The 18,288-nt window shown below is 38.6% G+C and overlaps 1 protein-coding gene across 1 annotated transcript; it reads right to left on the minus strand.

Moving 5' to 3' along the window:
* Window positions 1-10,186: 10,186 nt before the first annotated feature.
* On the minus strand, window positions 10,187-17,721 carry LOC111599721 (long-chain fatty acid transport protein 4). Its single transcript, XM_023315464.2, has 4 exons — window positions 17,595-17,721; window positions 14,868-15,114; window positions 12,687-14,139; window positions 10,187-11,035 (listed from the first exon to the last, which is right to left on the minus strand). Coding segments are annotated over exons 1-4 (2,010 nt in total). The 5' UTR covers window positions 17,596-17,721; the 3' UTR covers window positions 10,187-10,726.
* Between the last annotated feature and the right edge of the window lie 567 nt (window positions 17,722-18,288).

Here is an 18,288-nt window from a genome sequence, read left to right on the forward strand (position 1 = left end):
GGTATATTTTTAGCTACAATTGCAGTGATTCATGCATTTTATCTAACCAAGAGCAAGAGATATGACAAACATTCACATGATTTAATTATCACTAATTCCGCTGGGTTAAAAAGTATAATGTCCTATAGATATCTTAGTTCTAAGTAGTGGTGCTGACTTTTGGTCTCCTTTGCTTGTTTATTATGGCAGCTTCAATCACTCGAACACGACAGGCCAAATGCCAACAAACATGACGACGCAACTATTTTGGTTTATATACATGTCTCTGTCTATTTGCGAATGAATATTCCAGTATCTGTATCTGCATATGTATCTTTAGCTTCGCTCTTCCCCTTGTAGCTGAGAGACCGCATTGCACCGTTCCTTGTTCTAAGTTCGGAAATCTTTACGTTGTCAACTGCAGCGTCTTTCGCTTTCTAATTTTATCAGCTCGACTTGCTCAGGTATTCCACACGATTGGTCTCTCCTTCTCCCTCTCTCGCTCACCCTCTCTCTCTCTCTCTCTATTTCTCTCTCCTTGTTTCTTCTCTGTGCGTGTGCGGACTTCCACAAAAGTGTCACCTCAGTCATTAGGAGCATTGGGGTGTTCTTCCACAAATGCTTTTGCTTTCAATTGCAGAGGCATAGGGAATGCATTCAACTTGCGTCTATTTTTGGTTGCACTTCGGCGCGCTTAGTGGTACTCGACGGTCCGTCGTTTTCCTCGGAAATCAATCAATTCCCCTCCGAGCATTTCAGACAATTTGTAGTCGCTTTACTTTCTAATTACTTTCAAGTTGAAAGACGCTGCATTTAGAATTGCATGTTTCGACGCTCTTCAAGTGCTTTCCCTAGTCCAACAAATATGAACGCACTGTGCCGGGCAGTGAGAGCCATTGGTCTTTGTTTAGGTTGACCTCAAAATAATCTTGAATTTACGACAATGAATAGTTATAAAATGTTATACATTTATACACAACAAGTGCAACAAACTAAACACACGTCCAAATTCCGGTCTACTCAGAGCTCCCAGGCCTTCAGCCCTCATTGAAGTTCATGTCCATGGCACAGTCCAGGTCCCTGCCCAGGTCCTTGTCAGCACCAACAGCAAAATAATTTGGCTGACAGTTTTTGACTAACCAAATAAAGGCGGGCTTATGACATTTGTGAAATAGACGTAAAATAAAATAGTAAGATAGATAGGCCAGTTTATATAAGGCTTTATTTGGTTTACAAATATATATATAATATAAATAATTATTTACATAAATTAAAATTAAAAACTCCAATTAAAATATTTGAATTGATTTGAAGCATGTACTATTAGATATATTTATAAATAAATATCTAATATCTTACTATGCTTTCTGTATAACTTTGGCTTTTCCGTCTTTAATTTATAGAACTCTGAATGATTCTTAAGCAATTGATTGCTATTATTTTTGAAGACTTTTAATAAAACAACCAATTGAGTCTAATTCAGAAAGGACAGTCAATTAAGATTGCAAATGCCAAAGCTTGGCTTAAAAAGCTTTGAAGCATGGGTTTTATGCTTCCTTAAAAGTTTATTTTTAAAAGCAACAACTAATGCCTCGAAACAGACTGTTAAAGCTGCTCCCCAACCCCCCTTTTTTGGGATAAACCTTGTGCAGGTTATACTCTTGTCAACATGATTGCAAAAACAACAACTACATCATACCCACGCACACACGCACATACCCACGCACACACCAATACCACTTGACTCATTGGCCTGCCTCAACTGTTGTGTGGTCGAACGGAACGCCCACAGCTAGCCCGCCTACAAAATGTACAAAACTTTTCAGAAAAAGTAACAAATGTTTTTTTAGGATTTGTGTTTTGGGAAATTCTGCACTTGTGTAAATAAATGTAAACGCAACGAACGCATAAACGCACACACAAATACATACTGATTAAATGGCAAATAATATATATATATATATATATATATATATAAACATTTAGATATATATATATATATATATGTATATATATATATATATATATATATATATATATATGTATATATATGTGTATATATATATTTATATGTGTGTATAATTGTTTATCCTTTACAGATAAAAAAGTCTAGCTAAAACATAAATTTGCCATCATATTTTTGTATCAAAGTTTTTGTAAGCTCTGCGATGCATTTAATATAATGTGTACGTATGTGTGTATATGTGTGTGTGTTTTTTATAGATTTTAGAGCAGTGCAACTGATCAGCCCACACACTGCTTCATCCGCTTAATTGATTGATTTGGGCTTATAGTAAATTTCCATTTATTTAGCTTGCTCAGCTTTTAATTTTCAATTTTAATGCCCATTTTGATGAAAATTACTTGTTTTGTTTTTTATTATTGCTGAATTCCATTTAAAATTAATTTTGCATAATTGCAGAGGTGGGTCCTTTGATTTTGTGGCTCTGGCGAGGCTTCTATCATTTGGATGCATTTTAATTGAATTTGATTGATTTTTGCTGATGGAAAAATAATATTGTTGTAAAATCATAACAATTCCGCCGGCTGCCTGGGGCCCATTACAAAGGCCGTAGTGCCCACACCTGGTCCATAATAAATAAAAATCAAGCAGAGCCTAACAAAAGCAACACCTGTCCAATTCGTCTGCAGCAGGATGCTAAAAGGACAAAACTCTGTGGGTCTGCCTCCATTATGAGCTGCGTGGGTGTAGCATACTTTGAGGCGCTTTGTTTGTGCAACAGGAAATCTGCAGCAGACATGGAAATGCCCAACAGAATGAGCTCTGCGCTTAAAGAACTGAAATAAAAATTCTCTGTATTCCATTCAGTTCAATAAGTAAAGTAAATATTTACTTCATCTTCGATGCGGCTCACAAAGTTGTATGCTAAACAGGAAGCATTATGCACAGGTATATTATAAGAGATATAACGCTCATTCAAAATATATTAAGAATTTGTTGCTACCTTTTATGCAACTTAATCTACAGAAATATTAATCTATTGACTTTCTTAGGGCTATGGACGGTGACAATCTCTGAATTAAGTGCTAAAGTAGAGGCAGCAGATATAGGGTTAACTTTAGAGGATGTTTGATTCATTTCAGGTCAACACTAGATCCGGTAGATCTTAAGGGAGCAGTAAATATGTACTGCCGTACTTGGGTGACAATCTAATGTCTCGAGATATTGTTTGGCTACCACCTGGATCTTGTCGCCAAATTATGTCACCTGCTCCATATTTCTGACTCCCATTTACCAAGGGTCAAAGTGATCTTCATCAGCGTTTTTGCCTGTAGAGCACGCATAAATCAAAAATCACAAAAAAACAAATATAATTTTAGAGCCAGGAGCTGTTAATGCGATTTAATTATATTATTTATATTCTTAAATTTCCAAGATCCTTTTTCTTGCAGTTCTTATGAAGGTAATTTGATTCAAAAGTCAAAATTGAATTTCCCGATTCCTGCTTCTATTTGCGGGCTCCTTTCCAATTCGCCAAATTCTAAGCTAAAATTTATGCAACTCATTTTTCAGCGATGGCTTTTTTGCTGCTGCTGCCCTGCCAAGCCAACAGCTGTTGCCTTTGGCTGGAACAATAGTTTTTGCTGCCAATTAGTTGTTTTAATTGGAAGAAAAAAGCGTCATTATGCAACAGTGGATGACATGCAACATGGAACATGCAACATGCAGCAACTACAAACAACAACAAGCAACAAGCAGCACATTAAATGGCTATTTAATTGATGCTCATACGCCGCGCGGACGTCGCAGTTTGCTATGCGTCCGCATGGGTTGAGCTTGCAGCCTCCTGCCGCCAGCCTCTGGCTTTCAGCTTTATGTGTGCGCCGCAGTAATTTCAATAAATCTTGGCAATGCCCCTAAAAAATATTAGCATAATAAAAGCGCGACAACAAAACAGAAGGGTCAATATTGGCAGACAGTAAGGGCCGAGGGACGCAGGACTCAGGGCACAGGGCAAAGGGCATAGGACGATGCTGGCGGAGGCGAGTCCTATGAGCTGTAGGCGAACGCATTGGCACATTTACACACAGAGCCTTGGTGAATTTATGACAGCAACAAGCGGCAGGCTATGCCTCGATACGGATATGTAGTCAACGACCTAAATACGCATAATTTCACTGGGGGCGTCTTTGGCCTGTGGCTGGGCGTGGCCATGGAGAAGACACGCGCACCCATCGATCAGCAATAAAAATTCAAATTTTGCCAAGGACGGCAGAAAAAAATACATATATACAAGTCAACAAAATGAGCAGCTGTCCTTTGGCACACTCTAAGTGTTGAGTATTTTGAACTTTGTGTTTGTGGAATAAAAAACAATTCAAAATGTTATATCTTGGGAAATACTGAAACATCAAATTAAAGCTTGCCAGCTTCAACAATTTATTTTGGCAGTAATTATGGCAAATAATTATCTATTGCAATATAGCTCGACTACAAATCCTGTAGAAAGCACTTTAAATAGTCTTGTTAATCTTAGTCTTATTATAATTTGAAGTGTATATTGTAGCCGGCTTGACTAACTAGTTACTTAGCCTTCTGGTTGCTTCACATTGAATATTATGGAATATAGACAATACCGTTACTTCTGTGAAAAGCCTACACACACAGAAGTGTATATATATATATATATATTATATTTTATATATTGCAATACACTCAGCTGTAGTACACATTTACATGCTTACATATATTTTTGGGAATGCGGTGGCTTTTTTGTTCTGTGCGGCTCAGCTCGTTTCACATTTTTGCCAATTGGCCAACAAGTGTTGCCAAATTGCGTTGCGGTTGCTGGCCATAAATAACGGTACTTTTGTCATTTATACACATAAATTGCAGCAGACGCTGAAACGCGAAAAAAACTTCGGCAAGCAAATGCAGGCTCTGGCCCACAGTCCCAACCCCCACCCTCCCCCCTGCCCACGCTCAATCGCAAGCCCAATCCGAGGTCCTGGGCATATCGTGCCGCTGCTGCTGCTGCTTGGCTAAAAAACGTGGCCGTCGCATAGGAGCCGGCCTCATGCAAACTCGGCCTACACTAACGACATCGCCGATGGTGACACAACGCAGCTGTCGTTTGCCATTTGGCAATAATTGTTTAATATGCGGGCGCATAAAGGCCGCCAAGGACTGGCCATAAAAAACAACAACAACACCAGCAGAAGCAGAAGCAGCAGCAGCAGCACCACCACCACCACCGGAAGTAACAACAACAGCAGCAATAGCAACAACCAACGGCGAAGCAGCCATAGTAAAGGACCAAATTCTGCCCCGGGCCAAAGTCGGACAAGCGCAGTCTAAGCAAGCCCAAAGTAAAGCTCGATGTCCAAGAGCAAGCTGTGGCACACACGTGTGTCCAGTATGCGGTATCCAGTGTCCTGTTTCCGGTGTCCTTTGCCCTGTGGTCGATTCGAGTGCCAGCTGTGACTGGTTCTCTGCTAGCCGCCTGCTAAAACCAGTCGCAGCAGCTGAGAGCAAAACTTTGTCGTCTGATTGCAGGCTATGAATGGGGAATTCTCTTTGTTAGTTTACAATCGAAACGAATGTGGAATAAATGGAGCCTTTTTAATATTAACAAACGTTTACATCTTGTATGTAAACTTTTTGTGTACATTTAATAAATGGTCGGATCTTCTAATCATGCTCTGATAATATAATACTCAGCATTTAACTGAAAGAAAGACGCCAAGTAATGTGAGTAAATAGTATCTCAAGTTTATTGATGTCCATCTAGGAATAGTAGCAATGAAATTAATAAATTAATTAACTCCATGTTTCACAATATTCCATCCTTCTCGTTTCTACTAAGTTTAGATTATACCTCTAAGCCTGCGTGCCGAAGCGGGAAATGAAACTTGGACTCGCGTTGACAGCCCAAGAACAAAATGATAGAGTGAATATCTCTGTGATCTTAGGGGGCCTCGCAAATCGAATAAATGTATATTTTCTAAAGATTTGATGCTATGCCATTTGGTGTGACATATCGAAAATACTCTGTAACTTCCATAGTTTTCCAGCCTTAGCTTAAAAAGTAGACAGGTCATTTTCTTCGTGACAAAATGATAATTCCCCGCCAACTAAAAAACTATATTGTTTACAGCTCTACAGTTAGAAACTCAAAATTTACCAATTAAGTTATCGTTGATCTCCGCAAATTACTTACTAAAAATTATATATACAATACTCTTGGGGCGTGGAAAATCGAAAAAAATCTATCTAGCAAAGTTTTGTAGCTAACAGCGTTTGGATAATAAATACGTAGCGCTCGGTCGCGAAATTCTTACTTTTTATCACTGAAAAGGTAAACTTTGGTGTCCATTTCATATTTGTGTTTTCAATACTATTTTTAGGGTCCAAAGTCTAAGTATGATGAATTATAAATAAGTTTTAAATAATAAATTTGATTTGAAGCAGTAACAAATTTCTTTAGAAATCAGTCCACAATATTTATCAATATATGTTAATAAATAAATAATTCGAATCTAAAATAATTCACAACTGGATTCTTTCCCCAAAAATCATTTAAGCCATTGTGCTCAAGCAATCTGTAAAATATATAGGTGTACATAAATACATATATAAGACGTCAGCTGCAGCTGGCTTCTCCGATTAAGCCAACGAAGGAAAGTTTTAAACAAAAAAACTAATTGCGCACCAAAATGCCAAACGTTTGCTTATTGGCAATTTCGATTGTATAGCCTGAAAGTATGCAACATATTTAGCTCACAGTTGCTGGCGTCGCTTGCGGCTCTGCTGGCGCTGAGGTTGGCATCGACGCTGGCGCATGTGTTGACTGCAGTTAATTACAAAACTGTCAAATCCAAAAGGTGCCACGAATCAACGGGCCAACGAAAACGAACGAACGAACGAACGAACGAGCGAACGAGCGAACGAATGAAGCAGAGCCCAAAAAACAAACAGCGTGAGGTTCAGACACACACACGCTCTCACTCAGGCAGTCGCACGCCAACAGCAGGCAGTCAGCCATTTCAAATACACTCACACACACATGCTGCACACGTACACACACATCGGCAGCAAATAGGCAGATCGGCCAACAGCTGCCAACGTATGCGAAAGCTCACAATAAAAACACAAAAACAAACAAAACAAAAGCAACCAAAGGCCACAGGCTGAGGCAGTTGCATTGTATGAACTTTCTATGTGTGTGTGTGTGTGTGTGTGCGAGTGTGTGTGTGTGCAATATTATTTTGCTGTATTGTTGTATTAAATGATGTCAATAACAGCCGCCCAGCTGAGCTCGATGCGCAGTCAGCGTCAACTTCGATGCCTGAGTCAAATCGAATTTAATTGCAACGCCGCACGTTGGCTTTTAATTAATTTTTACTGGGCAACTGCTTCTGGTGATGCTGCTCCTGCCGTCTATGAGGCTGCAGCTGCAACTGAAGCAAAATCCAAAGAGACCCTTTTCCCTCTTTACGCCCACAACTAAGCAAAAACCAACAACAGCAAACAGCAGAGACAGCCGACATTCAGCAGTCGAAGCTCTGACAGGGCAACATCAAACGTCACGCACAGGTGCAATGTAATTAGCACGAACCGACAAAGCAACAGAGCAGTTGCCATCAACAACAAAAACAACAACAATAACTACAACAGCAATAGCAGCAGCAGCAACAGCAGCGTTGGCTACGAAAAGGGCAAAGGGCAATGCGGCGGCTAGGCGACTCGGAGACTGGGTGGCATATAAAAACAAAAGCAAGCTAAATCTTTAAGCCCAAATGCATACAAGCAACCAACCAAGCCAGCAACAACAAAACGAATGCCGTATACTCTTTCTGATATCATTTTTAAAGCAGGATATCAGCAGCTCGCTCGAAATGTTAATAAAAATCTTTTGGAAGCTAATTAACTTATGCAAACTGTTAGATAAAGCTTAATGTCTACATTAATATTTAAATATTTATATTATTACCAACTTATTTTTATATTTTTATCCTGTATTCTGGAGGTAATCCACAAATTAGAGACATTAATGGTCAGGCTGAGTCTATCTGGCACAGTCCCTCTATCCGCATCCCTGCACGGAATGAGCAAATCAACTTTGTTTCAAATAATCGATAGCTATTTCCCGTTTAATGTAATTGGCTAAAAATGTTAATGAACTTCAGTTTTTTAATTACATATCGTATACATCGTATATCTTTGGAGGTAGAGTCTAGACATTTTGCATGTAATTACATTTTCATTTCCTTCAATACTTTGCATACCTGATTCAAATTTAACAATATTCTATTGCAGTTGTGATAGTAAAGTTCGTATTGTCAGCAGGTATTTTGTAAGTAAGCAAAGTAGAGGCGGTGATAAAGGAAAGAGGTCAAGGAGTTGTAGAAGTCGAAGTCTGACTTTTTGGCTTTGGTGAAATATATGCTTTTTGATAGCAAAAAGGCGAGCTGGAGATCACTTAAAAAAAGGCTTTTGATGATTATATGTATACACATATATAAATATATATATATATATATATATTGTAAGTGCATGTGTTTTGTGTTTCTATACATACATACAAAATATGCAGTGTGATTCAAAACGATCGAGATCGAGCGGAGTTCAGACAATCTCCTTGTTGGGCACCCTCGACTGGAGCACTCTTACTTCTATTTGAAAGTGAACCACTGAGGCACTTACACCTTAAGTGCGACTCCTTTGTTGCAGTCTGGGTGCAATAGTTCATATACCCCTCGAACTGTTGGTTGGCAACAAGTACAATTTCAATGAAGAGTTGCTGGAGCACGGAGCCCGTTTGGTCGTTGCTCGGCTCGCAGTGTTTTAATAGCTTTGAAATTCCAACGGCAGCTGTGGCGCCACCCACCAGACGCCAACGCCCGAAAAGAGAAAGACCAAAAGGAAGAAACGGAGGCAGAAATGAGAGAAAAAGAAGGTAGAATATAGAGCGAATGAGAGGTGGTGAAACAGAGGACGGCGAGAGTCGTCGAACATTTCAAAAAATTATTGAAGATATTTTAATTTTTCTCCTTAAGCGCGCGAAGCACGCGATGTTGCAACAACAACATCAATAACCGCTGTTGTTGTTTTTATTGATATTAGCTATACATGCGCCATGCCCGCAGCAACTGCCATTTTGTTTATGACGGCGACGATGCAACCAGTTGAGGAAGCACGCCCCATGGAGCAAGGGCAACAGTGATGCTGTTACTGTTACTGTTGTTGGTGTTGGTGTTGGTGTTGGTGCCAATGCCATGCCACGTCGGTGACAAAACTCGCACTACTTGCCTTTTGTGGCATTAGCAGCTGCACCGGTGGGTGCCCCATCCTCCGCTTTTCCCTGCCACACAGCTCTGCCTGCCAATGCAACTTTATGTGCTTTTTTGATAGTCACATTGGCGGAAATAAGTTTGTTGTTGCTGATGTTGCAAGGATGTTTGCGTGTGGCGCATTCGCGGATTGTTGATAGGGTAATTGATAGGTAAAAGCATCATGAGGGCTCCTTGAGTTGGCTCTGGTAATAGTAGATCTAGGGCAGAGCAACAAAACAATTGAAACAGTTCAACAATTATAAAATACAAATTAAAACAAGTTTGGAACTAAGGAAGGCAGCAGAAGAGATCAGTTCAAACAGTTGACACTTGCATATACAAATTGTTATAGTTTATAATTTGAATTACTATTGATTTGTTGATTTCTTAGTGTTTTGTTTATTTTGGTTCAATATATTGGCACAAAGCTATGTTTACAGGAATCGATTGATATCGCAGCACAAAATGTCACATACATCACACAATTAGGCCATGGAAATTATATCCTCTAACACAATATCTATCTGCAATAGCTGCGATAGATATGGATGATCTTCATATATCTTTTTGACAGCGACCTAAAAGAGATGTTTTCGTTTTAAATGCAACAAACCGGGCACAACACTGAAATGGTGCACAAAGCCATGATATAGTGTCTCTATACATTTTATGAGTATGCTGAACTTAAGCTCTGCCCTCCCTGAGCATCCCTCCCCCTCTCCGGCAAGCAGGCAGCCCCTTTTGGTGCTCGACTGGTAACCAATTTCATGGAAGTAGCGGCTTTTGTTGGAATTTCTTCGTTTTTTATGATTGCCTGCCACAACTTTTTCGCCATCGATATTGGTGGCAGCGATGTTTGCGGCTGCGACTTTGGCAGCGCTGCCTGCGGTTGCAACTCCAACTCCAAGCTTCGACTGCAGCTGCTTTGTTGTTGTTTGTATGGATTTTGCACATCGTTTATCTTAGAGGACGGCAAAACGTTGTTGGCTTTGCCGTCGCCGTTGTTGCGTCGCAGCTGGCGCTAGCGAACGGAAATGGCGTTAATGTTGCAACTGTAGCAGCAACAGCAGCAACAGCCAAAACGGCCACAGCAGCTGCCAATGAGCGAGAACTTAATCTTGGGGATTTAACACTTTCGATATATCTTGGCCGGCGCTGTCTTGTGTGCTGCTGCTTATGGTCGCTCCATGGCGTTGCGTGCCCCACCATGTTGCATCCACCGGAAATGTATTGGCGGCCATTATCGGTTCAGCTGCCATTTTTATGGCCAAGTTATGGGAATGAAACGCGCTCGGCTTTGGCTAAAGTTTCATCAGTCGTTTCTTTTAAGTGTTAAAATACATTTGCGAGTAACTGTATGAACAGATATGAATGGGTGTGAATGGCTGTGTACATGAGCTAGATTAAGCTTAAGTGTAAGGAACGAATCGGGAGCCCTTTTGGGACCCTCTCAAAGGCCTGCAGTTCCTGCCAGCAGTGAGGCATACTGCTCCCTGCTGAGCTGCCGATAGATGCCATCGCGATTCAAAAAGTAGATGGGATCCTTAACTAACTCCGGATTGTAGCCTTCTAGCGCGAGCTCCCGTTTCTTCAGCTTGAAGGTGGCTGTGCGTGGTATCTCGTCCAGCAGCCGAATGAATAGAGGTCGCGCATAGGGCGGCAAGCTTCCGCGTATCCCAACAGACAGATATTCTATGTCAACTTTCCTCGAAGGATCTACAATCGCCGCCATGCCAGCCTTGCCCTCCACATAGGGTATCTGCAATAGGAAATGAAAATATATTGCAGTGCATACTAATGTCATGTTGAAATACTACTTAACTAGCCAAGCCTTTTGCAATTCAAATTGTTGAGTGAATGTTTATTTATGCTTAAAGAGGAAGATACAATGCGGAGGATCATTGTGAAAGCTTAACAATCATTAAACAGCTCAAGACTCTAAAACACTAAAAGGCCAATGAATTCATATCGCAGGTCTACTCTATTGAGAAAATCAAAATTCCAGATTGAAAATAAGAATTTCAGTTATAATAAAATGTATGTACTTCAAACTTGAATACGCACACAACTATTTTGATTTAAATTAAATTAAGTGCCTTTAATTAAATTTAGATATATATATATATATATATATATATATATATATATATATATATATATATATATATATATATATATATATATATATATATATATATATATATATCTATATATATATTATATATAGATATATATATATATATATATATATATATATATTTTTTTTTTTTTTTTAATTTAATCGTAAATGAATAGGAAAGAAAAACAATTGGCTAAGCCTTTCGCTTAATACCTTTGGATTTGAATGCAATTTTTCAAATTTAGTGAAGCTGTATAGTTCACATATTTTCTATAGTTGCAACTGATCGGACAGCATTTTAGCAATACAATTATAACTTAAATTCCTAGATATTGCGCATTGGGCATACATTTGAGTTAGTAATTTGGTAATCTTTATTACTTTTTCCTTTTAGTTTTTACCTTGCTTTAAACATTTTACAAATCTTTTAATTAATTCAAATGCTTGGTATTATTTTGTTAATCATTTAAAATAATATTTTATTATAATAATAATATGCCTTTTCGTTTTAAGGATTTTGGCTTTAGAACTTCTCTCAGTTTTAACTTTTAGTTAACACGCGTTACACCAATTAATTTAAATAAATAAAATGCCGATCGTCTCGATATTAAATGGTAGCGCAAAAGTTTTATTTCTATTTGTCCGAATTTTTCTTAGAATTCTAAATACTGAAAATCCGCCAAACTTTATTTGTAGATGGCATTTAGTCACCCCATTTTAGTTGTCTGAACCTATTGAAAATGGGAATTCAGGCTATAATAGTTTAATCAAAAACTATGTATTGTTGATCCGGGGCAACAGCCAAGTCGATTTAGCTTAGTCCTGAAGTCCTTAAGTCCGTATAGTATGCATTTTATTAATATAGTATGCATATTATTACAAACATTATCGAATTTCGATCATTAAATTAGATCTCCTAAGCCTTTTTTAGTAAAAGCTACCAATTATTGCATATAGATTGATATCTATTTTTTTTTTTATTCTTGGATACTAGCTCCAAATTAAATTTCTAAAATTTAGATTCAGTTGCAAATGTAGCCAATATTTGAAAGAGTTTAGATTTTTACTAAAATAACAAATATTCCGATAGAATATGTAAGTTATTTAACAATATTTTTCATTTTTCAAAATACTCAAGACTTGTGCTTTGGCAAACAGCCATGTGTGGTGTTTAATGTATGTGTAAAAGAAGCATAGGACAATGGGAGTATCAGGTCTTTGCTGGGTTCAGGGTATCTCCTAGTCGAGCATCCGCGACTAGAGCACTGTTAGTTCTTTGTGATTGACTTACCTGCACGCCATAAACCACACAGTCGCTGAGCCCAATGCAGTTGGTGATGATCGCCTCCACCTCTTGGGTGGCCACATTCTCGCCCCGCCAACGGAAAGTGTCGCCGGTGCGATCTTTAAAGTAAAAATAGCCCAATATATCGCAGACAACCATGTCGCCCGAGTTGAAGTAGCAATCGTCTTTGTTGAAGACGCCGCGCAATAGCTTCTGCTCAGAGGCCGCCTTGTCCGCGTAGCCATGAAACGCGCTAACTGCACGCCGCGCATCCACCTGACCCACCAGAAGGCCCACCTCGCCGGCAGCACAACGTATGCAGTGGCCTTTGGAGTTTCGTAGCGGCTCGCCCGTGAGCTCGTCGCAACGGATTATCTGGACGGGGTAGAGGTTGCGCCCGAAGACGGGCACAAAACCGATTGCGCCCACGCGATTTGTGATGTTAATTAGATTCGAATTGCCTTCAGTGGCGCCATAGATCTCCCCTATCTGAGGTATGCCGAAGCGAGAGACGAACTGCGTCCAGATTTGCGGCCGCAGCCCGTTTCCGTACATGAGGCGCAACTGGTGCAATGGCTCCTGCAGGGACTGCTTGTACGGCGTCGCAAGGAGGTAGCGACACAGCTCGCCAATGTACTGGGCCACGGTACAGTTGTACATGCTGCAGTCGCTCCAGAAATTTGAGGCGGAGAACTTCTTGCGCAGCACCACGGTGCACCCATTGAGTAGGGCATTCCCGACGCCCACAATTCCACCGGCTGTATGGTAAAGCGGCAGAGGATTGTAGACCACATCGTCTCGATTCAGTTTCAGCATATAAAACGCGCCCGCTGCCATGAATAGAAACCTCAGATTAGTGATGACCGCTGCCTTAGGTAGGCCTGTGGTGCCAGACGTATATACATAGAGCAGTTTATCCCGAGCATTGCTTTGAGGATGGCGACTCAACGGCAATGGCTCTTGTGCAGCCAGAGCGCTTCTTAGGTCGACGGCACCTGGCAGCAAGGTATGCTGATCCACGTCCGCGTACTGATAGATGGATAGCTCCAATGGTGGCAGCGACAGCAGCACATCGCTTAGCTCGCTGCCCACTATGACGGCACAGGCCTTGGCTACGCGGATGCAGTGCAGCAGAGAGTCCCCGCGCAGATGTGAGTTGATGAGAGCCGTGATGACTCCCAGCTGGCTGAGACCCAGCCACAGGCTAGTGTACTCCAGCCGCGTCTCCATCAGCAACGCTACGCAATCGCCGCGCTGCAACCCGCGGCTCTGAAAGTAGCCCGCCACCTGCTGGCTGAACCGCAAGGCCTGACCGAAGCTCAGGTGACGCTCGTCCATCAGGAAACAAATCTTTTGCGGATGTTTTAGTGCCTGCTCCTCAAAGCATTGCGCCACGATGCATCCGCTGCGATCCTTGCGAAGCAGATAAATGTTAAGTGCAATGAAGCGTTGAAACGCACTGCAAAGTGAGGGAACTGAATTAGCTGGAGCTTCAAAAAAATTGCATCTGATATGACAAACCATTCTTAGTATCAATATTTTCTATCAAGAGATTTTACTTTCATTAAACTTTTAGCCTGGAAGACTGTCATATCAAACGCAAATCAGAGGAACCTAATCACACATCCTAGCTAGTGAATGGACGTTGTATTTAGTTTAGTTAAAATATAGTAATCAAATGAGTAGCTCGCTGAGGAACATTTACGTTCTATACTGAGACTATTAAGAACATGATTCAAAAATTCTTCTGAAACACGCATTATCCCATAGCCTCAGGTTTGATATACAGACACCAGACTGGTACGCCTTTCTCATTTCAGTACTTAATATTCCTAAACTAAATTTTAAATTTGATAAAATAATTAATCAAGCTATTTAGAACTGAATGCTTAACTTTTCAAATCTGTCCAAGCTGACATTGGCATAGATGAGATCGCAATCCGTAAAAATCGATCGAAATAAAATATCTTGAATAAAGTTGAGCTTCTATGTACTACGTGATGGCATATGAAGTGATCTAATCTTATCCGAGCGGCAGCAATACAGTATCTGACTGTCCAGAAATAGCTATACTAAGTTTCATTAAAGTACGATCACTATCTAAGTTGAAAGTCGATCATTTTGAAGTACCCTATAAATTGAATTTGTCCAATATGAATTTGAATGGTCTTTGGATGGTTTACTTACATGATATCCCTGTGACAGGTCATTACGAATGCAAAGATATTTGTGGGATTGCGCAGCATTAGGGCCAAGAGGGCGCCCAGTGTTAGGCTGGCCAAAGCGCTATCACAGCAGAAGAACCCAAAGATGGTGCATCCTACTAGCAGTATGCCCAATCGAGTGGCCACCTTCTGTTTTAGATTGAGCTCAAGCAATATCTCCATTGCCTTTTCGTCCTCCTTAGGATCTGGATGCGTCTCACACTCGCTCACTTGTCAAAGATATATTTCATTATAAAAGAATATGTAAGTAAATATATATGAACTGGCAGTTTTATAAAATCTAACTCGATATCGTCATACTCCTCCTTGCAACGATCGACTCGCACTGACTCAGTAACCTCCGTCACTCAAACACACTCATTCGCCCTCTCCCTCGCTCTCTCTTTCTCTCTCTCTCTCTATCTCTCTGACTATACACATACACATGTCTAGCCAACCTTTTATCGGGCCGGGCTGCCCTGAGCTGATATAGTTTTACTGCCAAACATTACAGAAATGTGGATCCCATACACTTGTCATGAACATTAAGATTAACTAACAAGCTTTAGATACTGCCGTTGAGAGCGTCAATGGTTTCTAGCTGAGGTTTCCAAAGAGAAGTGCGAGGCTACTCAAATCTGGCTGTCGTTAGGTATGTGTGAGTTTTAAGTGTGAAAAGCTACAAGCACTACAGTGAAGATAACATATGTTCTACGAAATATTTAATATAAATAAATATGACTTAAAAATATGAAATAAATAATTTTAAAAAATTGCATTTAAGACAAAATGTTTTTAATATTAAATTTATTATATTAATTTTATTATAAATATCGTCAATAAATATTTGTATAGTATGAATAACTGATGAAAGATTTGTATAGATATTTTCCACTAAAATAGTTTATTTTCAATTAAAAATTAAATATAATAAAAGATTTCTGAGCTCTGTCAACAATATTTATTTTCTAATTGAAATCTATTGAATTGTGGGACTGAGCAACTAACCATAATTAAATAACAACTGTTCATTGGCAAGCCAATTCTGATGAATGTGGAATACTCTAATAATATATATCAGAGACTGAATATCAAGTACGCAGCATAAGGTCAATGTTGAATTGATATATATATATATATAGTGTTTTCGCTTACTTTCTTTAAATAATTCTACTCTTTGTTAGACTTTTAATTGAATATTTTAGAGTTCAATATGCTACTAACAGGCAACAGGCAACACCTTATGGTGCTGAACCAGCCGTGGAGCCAAGCACAACTGATATCGCTGGGACAAGCGCATAATCTACTTATCAAACAAAAGCAAAAACAAAAACAAAATAAAACACTTTTAAAAATACAAAACAAAAAACAGCTGCGCACATATATGAAAGTGCATTTTGATAACAGACAACAATGGCTTAACAAAGGTGTTTATGGACTAGGTAAGTACATATACATGCGTGAAATTAGAATGAGTTTATATAGCAACAAACAAACTCTAATTGATGGAAATTATATTATATAAATTTACTCTATTTAATTAATAAGCAGAGTCCACAGTTATACAAACATGCTTCACATAAGGGTTAAAGGCTATCAACTAACGGCAATAACAGCAATAGCAACGGCAACAGCAACAACAATAAACGAGTACCAAGTGAACAGTTAAAGCAACAGGCGCCGCATAAAGTTCATTGCCACGAGAAGCTGCCATATATGGCAGAGCCCGCACAGTGTGATAAAAGCGATAAACTTATATTTATAAGTATATATGTTTATAAATTAATGGTCATATATATGTATAAATATGCATTTATGTATAAAGATTATATTATAAATATTTTTAGCTTTCTATAATTTTAATGATAAGAAAATATAAATATTTACTATAAAATTCTACATTTTCAAATTAAAAATATAATAAATATTCAAAATTTTATAAATAAAATAAATAAAAAAATTAAAAAAAAATAGATTCTTATGAATATATTTTTTTATTTTTTAATTTTTTTTATTTATATCAATTAATGAAAAATTCTAAAATTAAGTAAATAAACGAATATCAATAGAAGTATTTTTAAAATGTAGAATTTTATAGTAAATATTTATATTTTCTTATCTTTATATATATAATTTTTATACATAAATGTATATTTATGCATATATATATGAACATTAATATATAAACATATATATATAATGTATCACTATCAATATTTTTGTACAAGATGTGAAATCATTAAACGTAAATAGAAAATATCTAAACATTTGTATTTAGTAGAATTGGTATTACTCTGTTAAATCTTCGAAAATGTTGTCTAGTGATTTCAAAGCTTAACCACAGTACGCTGTGCCGATTAGCATGCGCGTCATATATAAATATGAATGTGTTTTTTATGCATATAATGTATATGTATGTATGAGATCGGCTATGGGGCATGGAGCTAGGGGCTGGGGCTAGGGGACCTTGACTTATTTCGTATGCAGCACACAAAACAGTAAACCGTTCTGCACGCGCAGTGCCTGACTAGGTTTAGTTGGCAACTTGGCTAAACGCTCGTATGTAAATAACTGATTGATGATTACGTGGGCCTGACTTTGACTGTGGCTTCGATTGAGCCAGTCAGCTGTCTATCAGACGTCAATTCACTTTTAAACTCTGGCTTTCAATTGTTTTAAATTTTCAAGTTCTTATTTTCAGTTGACCTACTTTTGGCACAATTCTCGAGACACCAGCCACAACAACAATGTCAATAACTGCAACTGCAACAGCAACAACACACTCGTCAAACGACACGAAAACAAGACGTTCTAATCGACTGCAACAACTAACAACAACTGAGCGATCTCTCTCAGCGAGACAAACGCGTTGTCGGTTCTATTTATTTATCAGCCAGTCAAACCAGCTGACGGAGAGCATTCCGAGAGTGTACAAATGTTTTGGGAGAGTTACTATTAGACCAGTACGCCTGTTGCAATCGGGCGTGCCTGACTGCATAATGCTTGTTCGTTTATTTTATTATATTTATATTTATATTTATTTTTTTTATATGGTCTAGACATAACATATGTATATCTGTACGTTTTATAGATATTTGAGAAATTGAAAAGATAGCCTTTCTGTTACACCGAATATAGTATATTCAAATTTCGGGGATTGTATCAGCATATTAATTTTCCACATTTCAAGACGGTTGGGTATCCAGACAATATGCAAAACTAATATACTCTATACACACTTCGTGAACGAGCATAATAAAAATGTACTGCTCTTTAGTAATTCTGTTTCTCGCTACGCAACGTTGAGTATTTTTGTTTTGATTTTATAAATTTAACAATTGTTTATGCTCGTTCACGAAGTGAAAAGAGTATATTGGTTTTTCACATAGATAAATAAAAACAAA

The sequence above is a fragment of the Drosophila hydei genome, unplaced genomic scaffold, assembly GCF_003285905.1.
Source record: "Drosophila hydei strain 15085-1641.00,03,60 unplaced genomic scaffold, DhydRS2 tig00000060-arrow-pilon, whole genome shotgun sequence".
In the NCBI taxonomy this organism is placed as follows: Eukaryota; Metazoa; Arthropoda; class Insecta; order Diptera; family Drosophilidae; genus Drosophila; species Drosophila hydei.